General features: G+C 43.4%; 1 protein-coding gene across 1 annotated transcript in view; it reads right to left on the bottom strand.

The window, feature by feature from the left end:
* LOC102697822 (alpha-1,6-mannosylglycoprotein 6-beta-N-acetylglucosaminyltransferase B) overlaps positions 1–24,524 on the bottom strand; it is an 88,171-nt gene that overhangs the window by 32,573 nt on the left and 31,074 nt on the right. The window contains exons 4-8 of the mRNA XM_006635200.3: positions 19,062–19,171; positions 17,827–17,900; positions 16,737–16,904; positions 16,268–16,432; positions 9,473–9,642 (exon numbers count right to left, since the gene is read on the bottom strand). Coding sequence (XP_006635263.1) covers positions 9,473–9,642; positions 16,268–16,432; positions 16,737–16,904; positions 17,827–17,900; positions 19,062–19,171 — 687 coding nt within the window. The remainder of the gene's footprint in view (positions 1–9,472; positions 9,643–16,267; positions 16,433–16,736; positions 16,905–17,826; positions 17,901–19,061; positions 19,172–24,524) is intronic.

Here is a 24,524-nt window from a genome sequence, read left to right as displayed (position 1 = left end):
ATTTCCTGCCTTCAATTCATTCATCGCCTGATTGCACCAGTCCAATTTGAACACAGGCCCACATTCAGCCTTACAGATTTCTCAGACCTGCTCTGAAATTTGTCTTTAGAAAGGGATGCAACTTGAACCAATACCAGCCTGGGACATGAATATGTCGCTCATAAGGACATCAACTGTCTTTGAAGAGTAAAGCATAGTCATCCAAAGTCCAGTATCACAAAATCTCAAAAGTCAAAACTTAAGTCAAGTGTTTTTCCTATATAAACGAGTCAACTCTTAATGCCAGATCAGCAGAAGGTCAGCCGAGAAGGTTGTTTTACTTTCAGTGAAGCGTTCTGAAGATTGTTTCCAACTCAAATCGATTTACACGCAAGGCAGAGCTACACAAAAAGTACAATCCCAGATTGCACGTCTGCTGACACAAGGACTCCCATCCTCTAGGCTCCAGAAGGCGGCATTGTGCGATCTGTGCTAGTTTCTTGTTTGGAAATGAAAAGCTTTGTCTGCACTAAAAAAAACTATCCAGGAGATTCAAACCTGAGTCTGAAATTCATTTTCTTGACAACACAAAAGGAACCACACAACAATTGCTTCTGTTCTTTCACATGCAGGCAGAATGTTTTTTTTTGGGGGGGGGGAATAAGCTGTCAGGAAACAGCAATACCAACTTGTTTACAGGAAGGGCTAAAATTTCATTGCTTCAGGAAAACCAATCCCCTCAGCGCTGACGATCATTGCCCTGAAAAAGCAGGGAGCATCAGCCTAACCAAACTTGATCGGGAAACTCAATTTGAGGGAAGGAAAAAAAATCTCAGAAGGATAAGTGCAGCTTTCTCAGCCGTTTTGAAGAGTGCCTGTGCTTCAGGAACTGAACCTTTGCTCGTGGGAGATAAAGCATGGGGACATTCCCTGAGTCACTTCAAGGCAGGGGTCTCACGGGCCAGGACTCAGCGGTTTGGTCTTGACCTCTGTGGACTATCAAGAGCTTCCCACTCTGAGGGGTAGGGTCTCACCGAGGCCTTGCCCTTTCTGAGCAAGGCCTGACAGGTCTCTGTGACACAAGAGTGGATTTGTGAGGGCTTTCCTCACCACCACAGAGCAAAGGGACTTCGCAAGCAAGCCATTACTGCCGGCTTCCTGCTCCCCTCGGATCCTGATTTGCTATTCACTAGCTGCAGCTAATTACCCATCTTTCCCGGGCAACATGGAGATCACCTATTTAAAATGACACCTATCGGTGCCGCTTGACTTGAACTCAACCCCGATGTAGCTTCAGGCCATTTCTTCAAGCGAGATGTGATGTACCTGACAAATACTCTGTCAGTTACACTATCTCTCACTCTCAATTAACCTCCCAAGTAGAAGAGAATTTTTTTAAACTCCTGCATGCGGTTTGCAAACTAGGATAACTGTTGGTCTGCAGCACTGGGAAAGCCTGGCCATTTCTGTGATTCAAAAACCTTTTCATCACGCACTCCTGTGTCTCCTGACCCCAGGGCATCTCTAAAAGAGTCATAAACACGCCTGAGCTGAAATTCTGACCTTTGGTTGAAACTCAAGCCAAAGCTACTGAAACTCCTTTTAGGGATGAGACCCACATTTAATATTATTTCAACAGAATGTAAACAGGCTTCTGGTTTCTGACGTCTCCTTGATACAGTACATTGACTAAGTAACCACCAAACAGCCTATCTTAAAAACCAGTGTTATCAAATGACCAGTCCCCTCGGAGAATCTTGCAGGGCCTTCAGATCTATTTTAAAAAATGCAGAACTTATGAGTTTTAAATAGTTGCCTCTGCTGTGCTTCAAAAGAAAAAAGAAATCTTAATAAAGGGTTTTCTCACTATGCCAACTTTAGCTAAATAAAGCATAAGTCTCCTAAGATTTAGGTCCACTTTTAATGAAGTTCTCTTCTTTTGATGCACCACATAAAAATACATCATGCACAGCATTTACAAACACTTCAATCCCGATTTGAACATGAAGGTGCTATTTATATACATTAAACACGACTGAAATAAAAGCCAGGATTTGGTACCATACTGTATACGCAAGAGACTAAAAGGAATGATCCTCACGTTAAAGGAGGTGCTCATCTGAGCCCAAGAAGAGTTTCCTCCGAGCACAGTTCAATTAAAGAGGTTGAAAGGCCGTTACTGTACTATACGCTGAGTGTGTCAAGACAGAAAATGAGTCTAGGAATAGTTATGCAATACAGTTGTCACTTAATATAAAATCTTTGACTGCAGCACCCTCCCTCCTGCAACAAACAATATTAAAAAGAAAAATCAATCTATAATAATTGTCTTCACTGGGAGATCTGTTATGGTCCTATTTGAAATGATCTCAACATGTTTTTAAGGCTTCATTCGATGCCTGAATAATAATTTCTGGAACCCTTTACAGGGAAATGAAATTTAAACAGCTACACCCCTGGGGGCTCCATTCCGCAGGACTGTCTACATAACGATCTGTCCGTTAGGAATGAATAGAACAGAACGATTGAGAGAAATGGTTTTATTCTGCTCATGATTTGTTCTGCAGGGCAATTTATGAGTCTCCTGCATTACTCTGCTACTTGCCTAAGAGGCAGATAGGATTGTAAATATTAAGAATGCAATGCATTGCTTTTTTTTCCTTCACCTTCAGTAAAACTGATATTTCTAACGTATGTTAGAAATCTAATTTCCTTCCAATTGAGCCTTGTTTCCTGATAGTGGAATATTACCCATCCAGCTAAATAGTGCGTCATGTGTCCTCATAATCCTTAGGTAATGAATTCTTTGCACTCCATTGGACTATTTCCCCAAAGAAACCTAGCCTTTGTTTTTCTGTCACACATGTGCATCCCAGTCATCCGATCTCATCTTCCTCTATGGCATTCTTCATTCTGTCTGCATTAGAATATATTACCATCAGCCTGTGAATGCTAAGGTTGTCAGACTTTAACGTGACACCCAACCCCATCATATATCTCAAGGTGAAGTCTACAAAAATACAAAAATCACAACTGTCCTGTTTTTTAAAAACATTTGAGCTAAACCTCTTAATCACTGTAACTTCTTAGCTAGAGATTCTGTACATCAAACCACCCCCCACTACAAAAAACAGCGAAGAAAAGGGTTTAGCAGTAAGAGGCCACACAAACTCAGAAAAAGTATGCATGCAAAGAAAAACTGTCAAACTGAAATATGGCTTTTATAGTTCTGGAGTAAGTGATTTACTGGATCTTCAATGAGGGGGCAGTGTGGAGTAGCTCTTAGTGCTCTGGCAGCCACTAACAGGGTGTTGTGGGTTTGAATCCACAATGTGCTACATCTCTTAGCGTGGGCTGTATAAGAGGAGACCTGCATTGGTGAGAGCTCTGCCTTGGGTCCCATCCAGGGGTCAGAATTGTGTTCTCAGATTTATATTGCTTCCAAAACTGCAAGGTCTGGGCAAATGAGTTCCTTAACCCTAAGCATAGCTAAGCATAGGAGCATGGCTTCAGAATCCACCAGTGTTAAAATACTGAGTCTCCCTGCAGCACCAATATTCTTTAACTAAACTGACTTCCTTCTTTTCTCCCTCCTCTTCCTGTAGGTTGTTCAAAAACATGGAGCTTTACAGCTCTCTGAGTGGGAGAGGCTGGGATATTTATAGTTGCAAAAGCTATGTGCTGCCGCTGGTACTGATCTGAAGTGACTGGACTCAGTTGGTCAATTACTGAGAGGGGTCAGGGGTGACATCACACAAGCCTGGTAGGTTAAGTGGCCTCTACTGCAAACAGCCCTGGAGCCCCCTCAGAGCAATGATGTCACCATCAACCTCCCCAAGCTCTTGCCCAAAATAACCACTTGTGAAAGTGTCAGTATTATTTAATGGGCGCAGGACATTGAAATTGAAATAATCATGACATCTATAACCAATTAACTTCAAGCAAAGGACAATGGTACTGTAGTTGCAAGATCCAAAGGTTGATGAATAAAAGTTTTTTTTACTATTTCTTATGGTGGTGAGAATTAATATTAGCCTGTTGAAGACAATGATCCCAAAATCAGTACTATCATCAACACAGAAGGCTGTTTGACTTGAACTGACCTCGTTCTTTAAAACAAAAAAACATGACCATTTTCTGTACCTTGCAATAAAATGACGAAGGAATAAGCTGCATTTTGAAGTCAGCCTCCCGCAGTTTTCAGAGCTAAAGTTTCAGCTGGTATCATCCATCCACTTTGTACTTTGTAGTCCATAAAATAAAAAAATAACAACCTTGGGGTACTTTAAGATCAAAAGGAATATTTCAATTTATCTTAAGTGCTGTTAAGAAACGCCAGCAAACCTTGCAATGTGGTTAATAAAAGACATTTTTCTCTTGCTAGACAGACTCTTCCACGATTCACCCAGGTAATCAGCCCCTCCGTGACCAATTACAAAGCTGCAGTATTGTCCTACACACAAGTGTGCAACTGTAATGTGTGCATCACAAGTGTCCCAGCAACTCCACTGTCACATACTGTGCAGGGAAGGAGCATGCCAGACCCCTTCAATTTGCCTAATAAGTACAACCCGGTTATTTGTTTCAAGTGCAAAGAATGAAGTTCTTATTTATAACTTGCTTGTTTGGACCAGAAGGCTTCTCCTTACATTACGATACTGAAGCATTCTGCCGAAGCTCTGAGCCCCATAACAGCCACAAATGGGGAGCAATGACAAATGAAAAGAGGTTTCTTAGCGGACTCGAGCTTTCTTGCCAGCGATGGAAAGCATGCTGCTGAGTGTCAGAAAGGATGGACAGAAATTAAACTTTCAATCAGAAGTCTCGTACTTAAATCCTGGAGGATCTGGTCCTATCAAAATAGTCAGTTCAACAAATAACCTGATTTTTTTTCTTATTTAGTGAAACAGTAAACAGATTACCCACTTCACTGAAGTATAAAACACATTGGAGCCTGATTAGAAGTATTATAATTAGACAGTATATTAAATATAAATATGTGACCAAAGGTTCATTTGGAACTCTGAAGATGCACCACCTTGCCTACTGCCAATTCGATTTGAGAATCTTTTCTGAATCTACATACACCATATCATACAGTACATCTATTGTTGGTGTTACAAGTTAGAAGAGTGACCTAACTTCCTCAAACCCACTGGTTAGAGAATACACCAATACAGGTGAGAAGAAGACAATAATTTGGGGGTTTAAATAGAAAATGGGTTTTATTTCCGACAGGGCTGTTGTTTGATTTGAGAATGAAGTGACCTTTTGGTAGTGACACCAAGAGCCCACATACAGGGCTGTCTGTAGGCAGAAGGGCAAAAGAGCTCCTACAAAGTGTAGGTTTGTGTGTAAAAATGAGACAGTTACACAGTTGCTAAAAAAAAGATTATTCACAGTAGTGCAATTTTTGATCTCTAAGATTCACAAAAAGCATTAGAAATATTTGGCTTTCCTGTGTTAAGTAAGGAAAATAATCAATGTCCCAGAAGTCCCAGAACGTTGAGGTCTTTACTCACAAAATTGACTATTTTTGGTTCCCCACAAAGAAGCATGATGTTTTATACGGTTAGCCTACTCGAAAATCAATACCTTTACTTTCAAAATGAAAAATCTTCACCTTAAACTGGGAAGCCTTTTTGTACAAAGTCTCCAGCAGACGCGCTTGCTGAAGATGTGCTTTACTCTATTTGCCCTTTCTAAAAGGCGAAATGAGAATTTGCCATCGAGATAAATCGCCCCCTCCCCAAAACCCATCCCATCGATCTACAAAGGATACGTCGTGCAATCCCAACCCTGTGCAGATAAGCAATAAAACACCATTTGTTTGTCCTATGGTGCATATACTGTAAAAGGGAAATCAATACGATTCCAAGCGAATAGTGGACATGTACAAGAAGTATGTAAGAAAATGACTGTTTACAAGGGCAACAAAATAGCTTTAATAATCTCACTCGGTTTATCCTGCTGGACGTGGGCTAGGGTCCCCACAGTGAATTTTAACAAGGTTGAAGAACGACAGAAGGACGCCATTGCCTGTTCGGGAAATCCTTACCGATTTCACCCAACAGGTAATAAAGGAAAGGGGTACTTTGTCAGAAGCAGAAGCAGACACATTTCTAATTCACGGAAAGCAATCTTTTCGTCGTTGTAAGTACATGCGGTGGGGTATGACGGCACACCAGCTCCGAACCCACATCCAGCTCGTTCTCCTTTCACACACAATTTCCTCCCCAACTGAATCGATATTCAAAGTGACCCTTCCGCGAGTGGCCGTGTCTGCCTTAGCAGAGGGGGTGTACTCGCCGGCGCCTGGCTCCACATCTAATGACTGCTTATTTCACGCCGCAGAGCTCTCCCAGGAACGCAAACAGCTTTAATGAGTTTTTACGGCGGGGATTTGCGAGGGAGGAACACATGAATTCCTTCCTTTCCTCGGCTTTACCTCAACACGGATGGAAACGTAAGAGAACGAGCGGCTCGGTTTCTGCTGTAGGAGGTTGCCCTCGCCGTTATCCAAAGTCAGCCACGCCGCCCGATGAATATCACCTCCGGTTCTAATACGATAAACGAGGATCTATAATAATCTTCGCCTTCCCTGCGATCGGTCATGCTCAGCTACGTGTGAATGCCGACAATTCATCCTTATAACCTTTTGCGAGCAGTAATAACTCAGCAACTCTTCACAGATCTTCACCAAAAAATTACAGGGTCTAGTACTTCAAGTGATGAGTTTCTTTTCCTTAAGAGGGATATGGTATATTTAACCTTGAACTGTGAATGCAAAAAAAAAAAGGTTTATCTGTGTGGTAATGTGCCCCTTAAAAATGTGATTTACTGATAAAAAAATCAACGCACAGCAGAATAATGTGCTCTGCCGTGACGATCTTCTCAACTCTGGTGCAACTAAATTAAAAAAAAAAACGTGACTGAGGATCCCTCTAAGCTCCTGATACCGCCAGCGTACTAAAACAAAATTCACGATTAAAACTAAGCAGAATAACAGAAACGACAGCTCTCACTTTCAGGCGCATTATGAGAAATACATCAGCGTCAAATACATTTTGATTATTTCTAGTAAAAAAATTTAAAGGTCGAACTCCTTTCACCTAATACAGTGCGTGGAGTGTTTCCACTGTAAGACCACTGTACATTTTACAGGTTCGTATGGTTAAAAAAATCTAATTTACTGTATGTACAGTATGTGCTAAATGCTGACTGACTTTGTATTCAGATTAATACGTGAAAATGGTTAACGCTTCTAAGCAGACGCTGGTATTTTCCCATAACTCCTCAGCTCCTCAATAGGGGTCAAGTCTAAGTGTCGACAGGAGTCGAGAGATTGTAAAAAACTGAAAAAGGTTTTGGTGCTGTTGGGGATTTATTCCCAATATATTCTGCAGATGGTAAAAAAAGTAATGCATGATGTACACTCGCAAAGTAATCAAAGCACTTTCTACCTAGTAGCTAAAAAAATGTTTTTGCTAGAAACGATATGATACTTACTGTAATGTAACCGATTCGTGAAAAGTTAATTTCTATTTATAATCTTTTGAAACAGGGAGCGGATACGCCTTAACGCCTCGGATTCGTTTTTAATGTTTCAGTTTTTGGGTGGAGTTTGGGCGCTGTCCAGGTTTCTAAGCAGGATTTTAGTCTTTTCAGTTTGAAACTTCTGTTTGCCAGTCCTTGTCCTAATATTGGTGATATGACAAAGTCAAACAAAACTTAACAATTTGTAGCCTTTGGTCCCTTATTATGCCAGCGCAATTGCAGTTAGAAAGATAAGATGTTTTTTTCTAATTGAACAATAGCCATTATATACCAGACTAGAAACCCAGTTTAATTAATTGAAAATGTATTTAAACAAATATCATTATATTTTATATTATTTACAGTCAAATACCTTTACAAACCATAATTTGCTTGAAACAAATCAAATAAAATTCATCCAACGGTGGTTAATGACCAATTTTTTGGCATCAAATATCCTGAAAAAATGTGTCTGCATTACATAACGGATGCAGCATCATCTGCCAAAAACAAAACAAATTCTGAAAAACCTGAAACAAAACAACATCACCCCCAAAATGAATAAATAATGGGAGAGGAAAACGTACAATCTGAATTCATTTTGAAGCGGGGATGGTCCCTAAACACTAAGGGCTGGACTGTTTTTGAAACAACTGCGGAAAGAATCCAATTAGTTTAATATATTCATGGATGAAAGACAAGATTTGCAAAACAAAATTGGAAATTGGAACGAATTTGGCTCTCCAAATACACACCATCTCCAAGGGCACCACGAAGCCACAGGGGCACCAGTCACGCTTGGAGGGTGTGGAGCTTTGTGAAGGACACACATCACGAGCAGACAACATCACCTACTCGCAGACACAGGGCCTACCAACTCAAAATCCGGGGCTGACACCAGCCCTTATAATATCTTTTCATGAAATCGGAGTGTACGAGGGCTGACACAAACACTTAATGATATCAATCAACGAAACCAGAGAGACCCCACTAATAAATTCCACTCTGCGGAGACAGCGGACGACAGAAAAGTCCACTGGGTTTGACCTCCGTCTTCCTCAGTCACACAGGTCTTCTAGAGCTGTAGCTGTTTCCTGAAAATGTCTCATCCTCATGTCTTATGTGGGCGGGTAGAGAGAAAGATAATTCTCAGGACATGGGAATACAGAAAATCTTCTGTATTTACTGCAGTTGTTGTAGAGGCAGCTTAACTGCCTTTCATCCCCCTAGCTACACTTGGAGAGATTAAACCCAACAAACTGCCTCCAGAACAGAAAGCCTTACAACATTTTGGAGCTATTGCAGCATCATAGCTGCGGGCTACAAGTTTTCTGCAGCTTATGTACATTTCTTGTTCACCTGATTTTCCAAACTGGAATTCAGATTTCCCAATTCCTGCTAAATCCGGATTCTTTAAGGTGGGTAGGGGAGTAAGTTCCATAGGTGGAAATCATCTAGCTTCTCTGACCTCTCGCTGTTTTGACACCTTGGAACTCTTTCTCTGCTGTCTCACAGTCTTCCTTCATTCTTGCCCCGATGCTGTCGTAGGTTTGTGCCACATTGTTCAGTTTAACCTTCTGCCTCAAGCGGTGGGATCTCAGTACGCACCAGAACCACAGCGGTATTCTGTCTGCTATTGTGGGTGTTAACAAAAACAGCTGAAGCCGAAGTAGGGCGGACATTAGTCAGTCACTCAGGGCACTCTCTGCGTGCACCGACAGCAGTGAGAGAGGCACTGCTCTGCTGACTGCCCCTCCCTCTCCTGTCAGGCGCCCTTTGCCACATGGGGGGGGGGGGGGGGGGGGTTGGGGTGTCGTGGGATCTGTGTCTATGTGTCTCGCTCTCTCCTGAGCAGGTGCAGGAGTCAGTGCCAGAAAGCTGAAGGGGTACAGTATATTACAAAAAAAATGAATTGGTAATGACAGATTGCAAGCAGGGGCTCCAGGAAACGACTTACCCCTGCAGCTCCTTGACAGAGATGGAGATTTTCAGGTTGTGTCCCAGGACATAGAGCGCCGTCAGTATGTCGGCCCACTGCACCATCTCCCCCAGGGGACCCCCCTTAAGGACCTTGGGGCTGAACACGTCCCCAGACTCCTCTGTCAGGAAGCCCACGTGCACCAGGATCTGTTGGGGGACAGAGAGAGAGAGAGACTCAGCATTGTGAGCGAAACTCACAGCATCAGAAGATCCCACCGTCTTTCATTTTCATGTGCCTCAGGGTCTTGCGAAAGCATAAAGTTTTCCGATCAGCTGTGTGCACGTCAGAGTGAAGCAACTACAGAGGCAGGCCGCTCTAATCAGGTCACGCTACGAAAAGAAGCCACACATCACACACGGAGCTACTTTGAATGCCAGTTGTATAACAGTAATGTCACTATACTGGAAAAATAGCTTGCCCTTGGAAGCCTCTCTTCTTAAAATAAGAATGGCATTTTAAAATATCGATACTCTATGCTCTGTGATCTTCCCTGTAAGTCATCCAGTAGCAGAAACTGTTTGCTGGGTGACAGGCAGACATGAAAGAGAATCGTCCAACTAAGTCTTTGATGTATTCATGGACAAGGCCTCATCCACAGGCCTAAGGGATGCAGTACAGCAGATGAGGCTCGAACAACAGGGATCATGTGGTTTCAGTTATAATTCTAAAGTGCTAGCATTTAAAAAAAATAAAGCCCTTTCTGTACAATTTGGTTTAGCAAATTTAGCATCTGCTAAAAACGATAGCTTTTATAATGCTCAATAAAAAACCCTTTTCACATTAGCATGAGGCAAATTTAGCCTTTTAAATCAGCTTTTAAATATACTACATATTGCTATTTGCATTGTGCAACTGAATAATAAATGCAAAATAAATTCTCTTGCATATGTATCATATGCCAGAGCCATTTCTCCAAGAGCTGCTGCCAAGTTTTCCCAAACAGTGTGTGCAATTGTTGAATACGATAAGCTTACTTCACACTCATGAAATGGCCTCATTTAATTCATTTAAGGTCTGTTGCTCTGTGTTGATGTGATGACTGAGTCACTGCTAATTGTGGGGCAAAGGTTGTGCCGCGTTATCACAGATAAACCTGGTTTCCAGTAGGATTATGTGTGCCGTTAATCAGAGGTGATATTAAAAAAAGGTAAAGAAAGAAATGGCATAGAGGTGTGAGTAGTGGGTTTTAGTTCACCGGCACACCTCCATCTCCATTGAGAAAAAAGGAGAGAGGATATTGCCATGCTTTATCTGATTGTGTTGTTATGTAACCTGTATAGCATCTTCGAGACTTAGAGATGGCATATGATACTATGACTGTACCGATAATTGTTCCATACTAGTGCACAACATTTGCCGAAGAAGAGGTCATAGCATCTATTTGGAGCTAGGGTTATAGTTAGATTTAGGCACTTACGTACAGTACTTGTTAGATCTTTTGGAAGGCAAAGGAAAACAAATATGATCATACCCCAGTTATGCATCTGCAGGAAAAGCGTTGTGCTAACAATGTAAGAGCTCTGCAAGGGCAGCTGTATTGCAGGATCTAGCCTTTTTAACAATTTTTTTATTTCATTATTTTATATCCCCGCCCAATCTAATCGGGCAATCGTGTCTTTGTGTCAGAGTCAGTGTTGATGCATGGAGAGTACCATCCATCTTTCGCCACACTGCAGGTTCCACAGCACCTACCAAAGGAGCTTGCATTGATTGGAGGCAAGGGGCGTCTCTGGCTGACATCACTGCAAGCCCGTGGGTGCTTTGCAGGAGAACCAGGAGAGTCCTGGCAGACTCATTCCAGCCCTAGTCTCAGCAAGACACCACCACCTGGGCGATCCCGGACACAGGAAGCCAGTGACATAACTCAGGCAAAGGCACATGGCATTTGCCGGCATGTATTAAAAAAACATCATTTAAACTCCTTTTCAAACTGGTAAGAGCTCACAGAGAAAACAAACTGGTGACAGTGCATGATTCAGGCCTTTGGTGGTTAAAGGCAAGCTATGCATTGGAAAAAGCCGTTCATATTTTCTCCTGAAATTATGGTCTGCTTCCCTTTTTCATATGGGACAAGATCTTCAGAGACAGACTCTTGATTTGATGGGAGATATCTTGATATAAGCCATGCATCACACAAGACCAAAGCACCTTTTAAGTCTCATGTATATGTAAAAAAGACATTCTGCAGGGCCTGTAACCACATTTGCTAAGCTTGTTTTCCGGTAGCAAGGCAGCACAGAATTAACATACAGGCCTAGGTACTGCATAATTCCATTCTCATTCATTCTTTTGAAGTTTTGAAATATGAATTGCTTAAAATAAAAAGGGGAAAGGATGCAAATGCTTGTGCTGTGGATGGAAATGAGACCATTATACCCCAGCTAATATGTACGCTCATGTTCAAAATATCCAGAAAGGCTGTCACTTGCCTCAGACAACGAAGGGAAGCCAAAAAGACAAATGGCAGAGCAAAGGGGTTCTGTTTACAGTACAATATGATGAACCAGGACCTTCTGAGTGGGTAAGGCACTCAAGCGCAGGAGATCTATGGCGCGGGTTCGAGACTGAGTCATGTCACCAGCTAGGTAGGGTGAACTCTCAGTGACCCTGGAGCCGTGGGGCTGTGGGAGAGCTGGTGAGGGATAAGCTGTGCTGTTCAAAGGTAAGCAGGAGGAGTCTGCCTACTAGACTGTACATAATCGTCCAGAGACACTGTTTCAGGACAGCCAGCTGCAATGAACGGGAGGAAAGCACTGCCTCCTTCAGCTGAGGCAAGGAAAGAAAGCTAAGAAAACTATCTCCAGCAGATCACGGTATTATTGCATTTTACTGTAATATACAGCACATTAATATGTCTTGGAAACAGACATTTGTATTGTACACTAGTGCTCTCGCTCACACTGTGGAAATACAAGTGCAAAGTGCTATTTTTATCGGACCCTGATCTCACCACATTTAATTTTCAATGTCTGCACTGTAGCAGGAGACTGGGGACAGTGGTCAGCCTGGATTGTTAGGAAGAACAGGAGCTCTGGGGATCCTGAGCTCAGACGGTTCTTTGGACACAGCAGCTCTTTTTCCCCAATTAACAAGCAGAACATTTACTGTAGATTTAGATTAGATTATAGATTGATTTAATTTTAGCAGCAGCTACAGTATATCGCCCTGCAAGTCACACATGGCAACCTACTTAAGCTCAGCAGGTGTGAGCCTGGTCAGTACCTGGATGGGAGACTCCTGGGAAAGCTAAGGTTGCTGCTGGAAGAGGTGTTAGTGGGGTCAGTAGGGGGCGCTCATTCTGCAGCTTATGTGGGTCCTAATGCCCCAGTGTAGTGATGGGGACACTATACTGAAAAAAAAAGGTGCCATCCTTCAGGTGAGACATAAAACCAAGGTCCTGACTCCCTGTGGTCCTTAAGTTGTGGAAGCTGATACCCCAGCCCCTTTCAAGAACGGCTGGATATGATCCTCACATCAATTGCCTGGAAAAAATGAAGTGGCCTCTTCCCACATGGAAATGTCCTTATGTTTGTAAAGCACAGGGAAATTATGGTAAAAGCACAATAAAACACAGAAAGCTATGCTGCATCATACTGCAAGCCACAAGAAACTGCTTAGTTCACACACTGAACTGAGAAAACAGTAACAGTACTGCATACTTTACATATGACTTATTACTATATTACAGTTGAAAATGACAAACGGGAAAGTGTGGAGATACTGTGGTTTTCCAAAATACCGGATGTGAAAATGTGACTCCGAAAAAAAAAAGAACGTCCAAATGCCATTTGTTTGCCAAGAAATGAACACCCGCACATGCAATGCTGAAGAACTCAGAAGAAAAGTCAGAGGCTTTAAACCTTCTCATTAGAGAAACAAGAATTCGCGTCACGCAACAACAGTATCTTGGCGTGAAAAGCAGCAACAGGATTTTATTTCTTTGTTTTCGACTGCAGACACAAACGAGTAGCTCCCTCCCACCATATTCTCCATGTGTCCCGGGACTGAATCCCACATCTCTGGGAGCCCTGTCCAGTCATGATAGCACTGCAGCCCAGCGTCCTGTGCAGGGCCATGTACTGTGCTGAGGTACAGTATGCGCTACTTCACTATGTTCCTCCTGGGTAGGGGGCCAAAAACTAAGCATCAGAAATAGCACTGCATTTCAACAGACTAACAAAATAACACTGCAGCAATGAGGCGCTTCTAGTTGCCTGTGGACGTTGGAAACCAAATGGCTTTAAGGCCCTTTCTCATTTTGTTGAGAACATTTTGATATAATTTGCCTGCCAATTCATGAGTATATTACTAGGCAACTAAGAAAAAAAACTAGGAAGGGGTTTATCTAATTGGTAGCTGAAGGAGCTTTTGTTTTGAAAGGGGCTTTAAGCAAGTCACAGTGCACTCAGGAAGAACAGTTTTATTGTACACATGAACAGTAACAAACCAGAAGAGGCCCATCTAACCAAATTGGTACTATTTAATTCACTCAATTATCTCATCCAGCCGTTTCTGCAATGAAGCTGGAGTATCAGTTTCAGCGACCCAGCTGGGCAGCTTGTTCCATTCTCCCACAACCCGCTGTGTAGAAACGTGCCTCCCAGACATGCTAAGGACTAAAGACACTTACTGTAGAAGGAGGTGCTTTATTAATTGAGGTCTGCTATAGGTTAGTTCACTAGCGCTACAGCACCTGAAACATGACTCCCAGGCATTAAGATTAGCTCCACTGGATTGGCCACAGCCTATGAGTCAACGCAGAAAGGGCACGGTGTGAGCTCTGTAGCTGACTTGCCCGTTTATATTCATAATTCAGCATGTTTTGGTGCTTAATGACAAAGCTAATGAACTGTCAACAGTAAGGACAGCTTGACATCCTTGGATGTGGTGACAGATCAGTGTCACAGACACTGGTGAGGGCAGAGGTCCCTGTCTGGCTGCTCGCTGTGTCTTTAATGAGGAAGGATAGCTCTGAGGAGCCAAACACACAGCCTACTACTGGCTGCTGTTGCTCATAATGAGAAACTGAGAGATTAAAATCTACTACACACGGTTCCCTTTTTTGCAAAAAAAAAGGCAGACGGATGACTAGACTAGAATTAATAAATTGTAATTGAAGATACAGATGCTTGGCTCACTTCCAAACAACACAGTGCTGTTTTATCATTTGTTCAAAACCATGTGAAAATTCACTGTAAGAAACACTTGCATTGATGGGCAACAAAGCAGAATCGTACAAAAAAAATGGGTTTCAAGCTAGCATCTTGTAACTGCCAGTGTCATAAGAGTCTACTAACTACCCATAAATCTCTCATCTTCTTCATGTCTAGCATTTAATAGAGTGGGAATGAACCGGTTCTTACAATTTATTAAAACAAAGATATGGTTCTTGCACATGCCTTTGCACAAGCTGTTACTGGGGAGCCCATCTTGTGTTACAGTAATTCAGATGTTACAGCCAGGTGGCACAGAAATGCCCACAAATGTTGCAAAGCCTCAGGCTGATCTCCCTGGCCCATCGTTCAACACATGAAGTGTCAAGACCGATGTGAGTCAGGCCCTGTCGCTCTCTGGGTTTTTTTTAAATTAAACATGACACACAGAATTGAACAGATGCGCAGAAAGAAAAAACAAGCAACTGGCATAACAATTGCATGACCACCACACTCACATCTGTTCGCAACCAAATTGACCTGTTTCAGAAATTTCACACTCACGTGAGTGCTGGGGAGCACACTTACGATTCAAGAAAGGTTTTGACTACAATGGCGCACCAAAGCAGTAGTCTAAATTTCCCAAGTGAATAGGAAATTGTGAGAAATATTTTTAATGAGTGGTATCCAGATATTAAAATTCAGGGACCCGGGAGAGGCGCTCAATAAGAGTGTTAACATGGCATGAACAGTCTAATCAACCTCACTCCTCATCTTCTCCCTCAAGTCTTTAAATTACCTAAAAGTTACAGTATATCTCCTGCATAATGGAAAACTTGAATGGCAATTTTCTTTCCATATCATTACTTAGAACGAGGCAATTTCCTTCTTAACTCAATGTCAAGCACTTTGGCAACAAAGTTTTTTTTTTAAGTGGGGTACTATCGAAATTCTTCTGAAGAACACTTACAGTATAAATCATGATAAGCATTGCTTTAAGGGGTCTGAGCATGTACTGTACACAGGCAATACTTTGGTTAAACACCACCAAGGGTAGATCTGGGTCATATTCCAACTGGTGTTATTCAGGTCTAAAGCTAGGTACTGATACACTCACTAAAATGTCCATGGGAGTAAACTGTCCAAAATTGGTTTTGGCCACATTCAAGGGACACTCTCTACAAACTTTTCGTTTATTTGAATGAAAAAAGAACTGCTACAGTATTTTGAGTTTCACTCCTGAGTCATTGTTTGCATCTGAATCATTATTCTCTGAATGTATTTCACTTGTCATCTGTGAAAAATGTACAGTATGAAACTTAACATGTATCTAATAAAAACAATAAATCCACACCTTGAGTAAAACAATTACTGTATTTGACAACCTAATAACCTTGGAAGATTCAACATAGGAAAATTCAGTAGAGACGCCTGATGGGACTTTTAAGTTCCTGCAAATATGGTTGTACAAAAATGAAAACTTTGAGCTATTTCTTGATGAAAGGAAGGATTCCTGCAGTATACTAGAACTTCATACTTTTTTGCACAAGAACAACACCTCAGGCTGTAAAGGGCTGATCAGTTGCTAATCAGACCGTAAAGAGCTAATCACCCTCACCTTCCTCTGCTGTCTCCATGGGTTTCGGAGCTTGTGATCCAGTCTGTGGGCGGCCGTGCCCCACTGCGATGCCAGCCTGCGGATTCTCCTTTTCATGAAGCTCAGGGACTCTTTTCCGGTGCCCACCTGCTCCAACAGGGCCGCGATGTCCGTGCGGAAGGCCGCCTGCCAGGAAGAGGAAGTGGGAGATGATGGACATGTCTGATCATGTCTGTGCTCATTTACGGTGTTGATGGACGAGGACAGATGTAGTCCCCAAAAGACAGGGACCATAATATCTGGTATCTCTGAAAATCCTTGTCATGGGATCTCAAATTGAGATCAGAAAGGAAAGGTCCAGCAACATTCTGAAAAGGCATTGGTTGTCTTTCTTTACCCCACCTCAATATACTCAGTGCTGTAAGTGAATACAGGCTGACAGGACAGGAAAGTGTTAGCAGAAGGGAGGCGGACTGGGGCCCTGGCTCACCTGTCTCTTGTCCTGGGGTTTGTAAGTCGGTGGGCTGGTGTGGTTCCTCCAGGCCAGACGGGGGCAGAACCACTCCACCTCGCTGAGGTAGATGAGGAATGAGCAGTCCGAGCCATCCACCCCATAGAAGGCGTAGCAGGGGTCAGAGGTCCAACGGGCACGCATCCACTGAAAGAGGGCACAATTCGTGGCACTAAGCGAAGCCGAAGAGGAAGAAACACGAGAGCAGCACGACCACTGAGAAATGGCGAGAATTATCCAAATAAGTATTGGTTCTTGAATGCTGAGAGGTGTGGGAGTGCTGAGTGACGGAGCTTCTCATTAGAGAAGCAGGCATTGCTATGCAAACACAGCTGAAGGAAGTCTGTGATCTAACGAGACACAGCTGTGGGCGGTCCTATAAAAGCAGGCTACATACTTCCCTGCGGGGAGAGCAAGACAGTCAGTCACAGGCTAGCTTCAGGACAGAGAAGCTGCAATCAGGTCTCAAGTTTACTATGCACTCTAGTGAGAACCAGACACCGCACAGTTGGGAGAGGCAGAAGAGCTAGCCGAACCAGATTGTATGTAGTGCTGGTGTGCATCTATACATGTCCGTCTGACTCATGTTGAGGCACGGCAGTGAGAGTGACCTGGCCGAAACTGAGAAAGAAATAAACGTTGGCCTGTTTCGCCTAGACCCTGTTTGTCTGTATGTTAGGAGTGGCCTTTAGATGCTCCTGTTATCTGTTCTGGGAGAGAGCTAATCTGCGTTTTATGAAAGTCATCCGACGGCTACAGTATGTGAAATCTAATCTGCAGTAAGTGGTAGCAGACAGCTGCATGTGCAGCAGCCACAGATTCAACAGAAGTATATGAGTTGCGTTAAAAGAGAAATTAGCAAACTGCAGTTTTAATGCCCCGCAAGGGGAAGATTTAACAACAGTAATTCCAGAACGGATTGAGGATTTAGAAATTAAGAAAGGAGAACAGGGCTATCTGAGATGCTCCCATCCTGCACCAGTCCAAGCAAAACCCTTTAAGCATTTATTGAGGAAGAAAGTTCACATCACATTCCATTATAGTTAGGCAATGAATTCTTATCACTCACCTCCACTTTACTGGGGCAGTCTGGGAAGCGGGGATCTTTCGGAATCTCACACTGGCCAGTTATTCCATCTCTAACTAGAAGGCAGACAGAACGTGCTGTCAGAATGGGTCATCTAAGCACATTCTAAGCACTCAGCAAGGTAATTTATGATGAGAGTATTATTCACAGTTGAAATACACATGCTGTGGTTTCAGTTACGTGGAGCAGTTAATGGTATTTAGTACTGTATATGTGCTTGATTACATACAGTCTGATTTTAGAAACAGCAAAGTAGCTTGAAGGTACAAGCGGAGTCAGCCTGATTAAAAAAGGTTTGCACTGAAACAGCCCTGGAGCCAGAGAGATCCCAGTTCAGCACTCACAGCAGCACTGAGATGCCTGGACTTCCACCTGGCATGAGGCTCATTATTGTTCTGCGATTGGATCCTCATTAAAACAGAGGGGATGCTGCGCTTGCAAACTCCAAAGTGACGGATTTTCTGTTTCGATCTGGGATACGTTCGATATCTGTGGAGTTATACATCCCTGTTCACTAGGGCATAAATCATCACATTAATTGCTCCATTGGATAAGCTAACTGCCTTTCCAGAAATGCAAGGTTATCCAACGCACCCATTTAAAGTACAGAACAATAGATAAATTATGTCACTCTGGCTAGATTAAAGGTCTTTTACAGCAGCTTCAATTTTCCTAATTAAGGTCCTGCAGTTGTTTTATTTGTAGACTGGTAGACCATTATCTCAGGGGTTTTGCTGCCCACAATCTGCCGTGCAACCTGTCAATGAGCTACTGTAATTATTAATTTAAAGTTCCAAAGCAATGTAGCTGAAGCTTCCTACAGAGCCCCGAGATATTCAAATATTCAGGGGAGTGTCCACACACGCACTAGGATGTGCCTTCCCTGCCTGTCAGCCAGAGCCAGACAAAATATCTTCCCACGAACCTGCCTAACAGAATTTTCCAATTTGGGGAAACTGTTGCACAATTCTTAGACCCTCCTAAAGGTTTTCTCCTGCGTGTGTAGTGAGACTTGTGATTCCCCATACCAGAAACACGTCCTAAACAGGAACAGCCGATGACCCCTCTATCCTGAAAGGCAGCCAAGGATGGCTTGAATGTTGCATGGTACGACTTCATAGCTCTGAGAAGTCTTACACATGCACCCTTCTTTGCTCCACACCCCAGATCCAGTTCCTCTCCGAAACCGCGCTTGAGAGCAAGCTAGGTGACTGTACCTCTCCCAGCGGTCAGGCTGTGCTGCAGGATCTGTTCCACCTTTTCGGCCATGTTCGACACGTTCTGGGCGATGGCCTGGATGCGCTCGACCAGCCCAGCAGGCTGGAACCTGGCAAACACAGAACAAGGGTCCTGAGTACTGGAAACCCTCCCTTGGAAACATTTGCCGTGACATAGCAACAGCACGTCATGGTGAAATGATGGGGAAGCACAGAGGTGCAGTGCAAAGCATGATGTCAAGAACTGAGGAACTGTGGGAGGAGAACAAGGGCAGGATCCCGTTCCGAGACACTGACCCTTACTTTTCAATACATCACCAGCAGACCACAGCCCCGCCACCCTGTACAGTAACTGCTGCATGTCCCCCAGCACAACGCCCCAAGGACACAATCAGAAGTAGCTGTGCGGCCGGGACAGCTGTTGCATCCTCTGGCCATATGTCGGTGCCATCAGATGTGCATGAATACACTTTTATTCTGCGCCAGGATCAAAGCAATTCGCATGTACGGTAGTATTTCATCATTCTAGTGGTTTCATGAGCATGCAATAAGAAAGCAAACTTTTCAGTGCATAAAAACCTTCTCATTTTAAGCCTGCTTTGATATATAGTATTTATACTGACATCTTAGAAATATGTTTCTGGAACTGGTTATCAGTAGTTCTTTATGTAAGAGATGGCATATACGAAGTTTACACTGATAATACATTGTCATCCTAAACTACCATGTTTTTCTATTACGTTAACATGCTGTAAATCCACACTCCCCAGAAAAGCAAGAAAACAAGATTATTCCTTGAGTGAATATTACTGTGTTGTGATCAAAAGCATTTCTTTTAAAAAAAGAAGCTTTCCGGTGTAACTTCTCCCATTTGTAAAATAGTTTTAACAAGCACAGGAAATGATAATTAAGTGGCACTTGGTTGGAGCGTGAAATAGGAAAGCTATATAACATGGAGACAATTTACTCTTTGGGATGAAAACATTATTCAGCCCATTATAGCAAGTCCCTAGGAGGTGCACAGAAAGGAAAAAAAAGGTTGTTAGCAGATAGGTTTTGTTTTTGTTAACTGTGAGAGTGTTGTGCTGAAAGGTGTATGACAAGGGGAAGCAAGAAAGATCCTGAAAACAGGCCATATGGCGATGTTCAAAACTCTCAAAACAAACATGCAAAAGTGATGCTGAAAATCAGCTTGATTGAGTCCCCTGTAGCACAGGCCATTCTGTATGCTTGTAATGCAAACAGTCTTTATTAAGTTTAATTTTGTAACAATATGAAGCACGCCACGATGAACAAATGCACATTTTCACAATTTATCAGTGAAGGCACTCCTTATGAGAGGCACACAGCTCTTCACAGTAGGTGTAATCAAAAGCGGTATGCATTGAAAAACCTGCATGTTCATCTCTTACTAGCTGGTTATAGGTGACAACATCTGTTCCCCTCTCACCCATTGGAGTGGACCCTCACTGAAGCTAAGTGGTGAACACTTTCAGAGCCACTTTCCCCCAAAACAGACAGACACCTGTGGGATCTGCAAGTCCATTCCAACATAAGCTGGATATGCACTGCAATGGTGCATTCAACAACAACAAGGAAGGAATCTCAGAAGTCACATTAGAACTGATACAACCATCCAGGTATTTCGAGACTGAATGGAAAAGATCAGGAGAAGAATGTGCCAGGATCTTGAATGAGATTTACTTCCTGACATACCAGTTTCTTAGCCATTCTTCTGCTGTCAGCCTGTACAAATACCTGTGCTGTGGCCATTTGGTTTAGCAGGTGAATTGGGCCCAGTCCACAGGACTCTGTGCCACTCTGCCAAGCTGTTCAAGGAGCATCCATCCCAAGAACACTTGCACACAGCAACTGTAAGCCTGAATCAATGGCCCAGAGAATGAAAGCAGAGCCAATGAGGTCTGTACTAATGCAATGCACCCAACATTTCCCGATACGTGGTCTATTGAGCCTGACCCAGCAGTGGGGGCAGGCTGTGGTCTCCAGTAGTGCATGCTAGTTTATGCTGCATGAGGAAACACTGGGCATCATTTCGGTAACACATGTTATGGCTTGGCTTCCTTAGCATTGCTTACTTGTAGCCTGATCTTCCCAGCTCTCAGAAGCTAAACAAGGCAGGGTTTGCTCAGTACTGGGATTGGAGACATCGAAGGAAAACCAGGTTGCCACAGAAGATGATACTGAAAGATCAGTGAGCAGCAATCTTTCCTCTGGACCAGAATTAGCGACCCAATTACCCAGTCCAGAGATATTAAACTGAGGTCCTGACTTTTTGGTCGTTAAAGATGCCATAGTACTGCATTGAATGAGTAAGGTTAAACCCTGTGTCCTGGGTTAATTTCACTTGCTACTTTTACACTCTGGCCTTCCTAATGCTCCTAATGCTCCCTTTTGATTCACATCCTGAAGCACAATGGCAGCTGTGTGTCTCCCAGGTGGGGGCTGCACTTCACTGGTGGATGGAGTAGTATAGTAGTACCTGCTGTATGTGAATTCCCTTGAGATGAAAAGCACCATATACAGTATATGAAGGAAGTATCATTATACAGGATGTGGAATTGTTTTGGTAAATTATTAGCACAAAATGCACAGATGTATTGGTAAGCATGCTTGGAAGGTGAGGATTCTTTAATGTGCTTATTAAAATAACAAAGGACTGAAAAGAAAAAAGCAAGAACTAATAGAAGTTTCTCGTTAAGACAATTTGTCTAATCTTCTCTCACTTCAGCCCCAGTAGGTGTATGAGGTGCTGATTTCTGATTTCCTAGTTTCTGCAAGTTCCCCTGGGGTTTCCTACAGGAGTCTGCTTGCAAGACAGAACTGGCTTTTGTTTTTACAAGACAATAACGCCAGAATTTTAGGGCCTTGCACTCTTGTAAATAAAATGATTTTCAGATTCCTTACAAATTTTCATCCCCTGACTGCCCAAACATTTTACAAGGGGCCTTGCTAAAGAGCCAGGGACCAGATTATGAGGTGCTTTTGTGTTCTGCCAGCAAACCCAAGAGCAACCAGACTGAGCAACGGAGATCATTTCGCTGTGTTCTGATAAAAGACAAACCTTTTAACCATTGATCTTCTGACGTTCATGTCTCCTTAGATACATTTCAGTGTGCTCCCTGATGGAAAGCACTCTGGCTTACAGCAAAGCTTGGGCATTTATGACAGGTTCCTTCAGGCACATCCTCCCTACAAAACAGCACAGCACAGGGCTTAAAAAGGGATTTAAAGATCTTCCCCTTTAAGCCAGTGCAGCGACTCTCTCAAATGCCAGCTGTCAGCATGTGTGCTCACAGGAGTGTCCTGCAGTCACTCCACTCACATGAGTATGCGTTCCCAACAATTCCCGACCATTCCCGACCTTCTACTACACCTCTGATATCAGCGTTCTTATAGGATTAGGAACTAAGGGAGGAATATTGGCGTCTTGGCATGTGATAATGTGCCGGCTACTGTGGAACAACAGCGGGCTAACCCAAAGACAACCGTGTAAAGAAAGAATGGCCTTTAAGATGTGCAGTGGAAAACTCTGAGCTGTCTTACGCAGTATTTAAACTTGGAGAGATCAAAGCCTCAGCCATGGCTAAATGAGATTCCTTCAGATAGGAAACAGGTCGGGACAGGTCTGTGTGAGGGCGATGAGTCTCCGTGCACCGAGCATACTATAGGAGTGTCGCCACGCCCATGCAACCCAGATAGGTTTGCAGAGCAGAGACCAGCCAGGGAGTGGCGCTGCGCTGCGTTGGTCACATCCCGTCCAGGGCAGAGCAGTGCTGCACTCCTTACATGGGTAACATCGTCATGACTCCACAGACGTACTCTGTGAACTGGAGCACATGCAGCAGGGCTACATAGATTCATTAGGCTCTATTCCACGGCATCGTGGAAACGCACTCTAAAATATATGTGGAGGTCTGTCAAATGCGTTTGTGAATTAGGCTTCTTAATGCACTCTATTCAGCCCTGAGGAGCTAATATGGTTAAAGGCATCCTGAAGTAATGACTTACATACAGTACATGCACTAGATATGGCATAATATGGCAAATTCCAAAGCCCAGGAGTCTGAGGCTGGAATATCCTGTTTTGTTAAGCTGCACACCTTCAGTACCTCTCCCGTGCCGTTTCTGCAGGCAGTGAGGAGGTTCTCTAAATCTGAAGAGCTCTCCAATCTCACCCTTTTCTAAAACAGGACGGCCTACGGGCAAATCACGGACACAGACTTCAGACATCACAGTCAATTGCTTCTTGCAAGCACATGTGTCGGAGGCAATGAGAGTCACTGGCAGAGAGGGTTTGTTTGCTACGGCACTGTCGACCGCACAGTGTCAGAGCCAATCAGCACAGCTGTTTGCAGCAGAGCTCACACCCCTCTTTCCTCCTTCCCTCTGGACCCTCTGGTTCAGGAGCGGGGAAAACCAAGACTCAAAGGCAAAGGAAGGCCTTAGGATCGCAGGAAGACACGTGGATCATCCAACACGAACACGCACTTGTCGTAAGCCCTAGATGGATGGGAACACTCAGCACTCAGAGGAAGCTGCGTCGCCTGTGTGGTGCTTCTCCACACAGATGGCAGTTTTCTGGTCACTTTGGCTGAAGCATCAGGTCCGCACTCAGATGTTTAAAAAGTCAACACCTGTCTTGCAGCCTGTATAAGTCAGCGTAGAGCACCAGAATTACAGTGCTACAGCAAAAAAAGAGAGAAGCTTTTCTTATGTCTGTCACTGCTTGTTTTCTCTCCATTTGATTATGATACCCTCATATTAAGAATATATAGACTTCAGTTAAAGAAAATCTCGCATTTAGATGTGAACACTATTGGATGAATGTTAAATTAGCAACAAATGCTCTGTTTTCCCACATATTAATACTTACAACTACATTATTTTACAACTGGAAACAGCTTTTTAATGTCTGTGGGGAATGAACAAGCCCTTTGTTAAGAAAGTGAGGTCTGCAGAATACACAAAGGCACCCCTTAATCTGCTTATTTCAGTGTTATGTGTTCACATGACTTCTAAGTGCTGTCAGGTGTAAAAAAAAACAACCCTTGACCCCATACAGTACATCAGAGAAGGTAAGACTGACTCTGTGATTAAACAGGGAAGAACCGCCCAAGGACTGAAGTAAACAAAATGATACGATGTCCGTGGTGAGAGAGAGACAGAATTAAATGTACCAGGAGGCCACTGGCAGTGGGGGGAGCTGGGAAGCAGACATCCGAGTTTGAAGGGTCTTTGTCACCATGGAGACTGCGGCGCGAGCACAGTGCGCACAGCGGGTAGGCCTCGGCTCGGCCCCGCAGTTGGCGACGGGGAGGGCTGCCTCCTTGCAGAAGCAATAAACCGCACCCCTCCGGAAGAGCAAACTTCGGAGGGGGCATTTCCTCGCAGACACAGACACACTCAGGACAGCAGATCAGGAATAACGTGTGCACCAGAGAA

This window comes from Lepisosteus oculatus, chromosome 9 (genome assembly GCF_040954835.1).
Source record: "Lepisosteus oculatus isolate fLepOcu1 chromosome 9, fLepOcu1.hap2, whole genome shotgun sequence".
Taxonomy (NCBI): domain Eukaryota; kingdom Metazoa; phylum Chordata; class Actinopteri; order Semionotiformes; family Lepisosteidae; genus Lepisosteus; species Lepisosteus oculatus.
The sequence above is the reverse complement of the archived record's forward strand: the minus strand, read 5'-3'. Positions and strand labels throughout refer to the sequence as shown.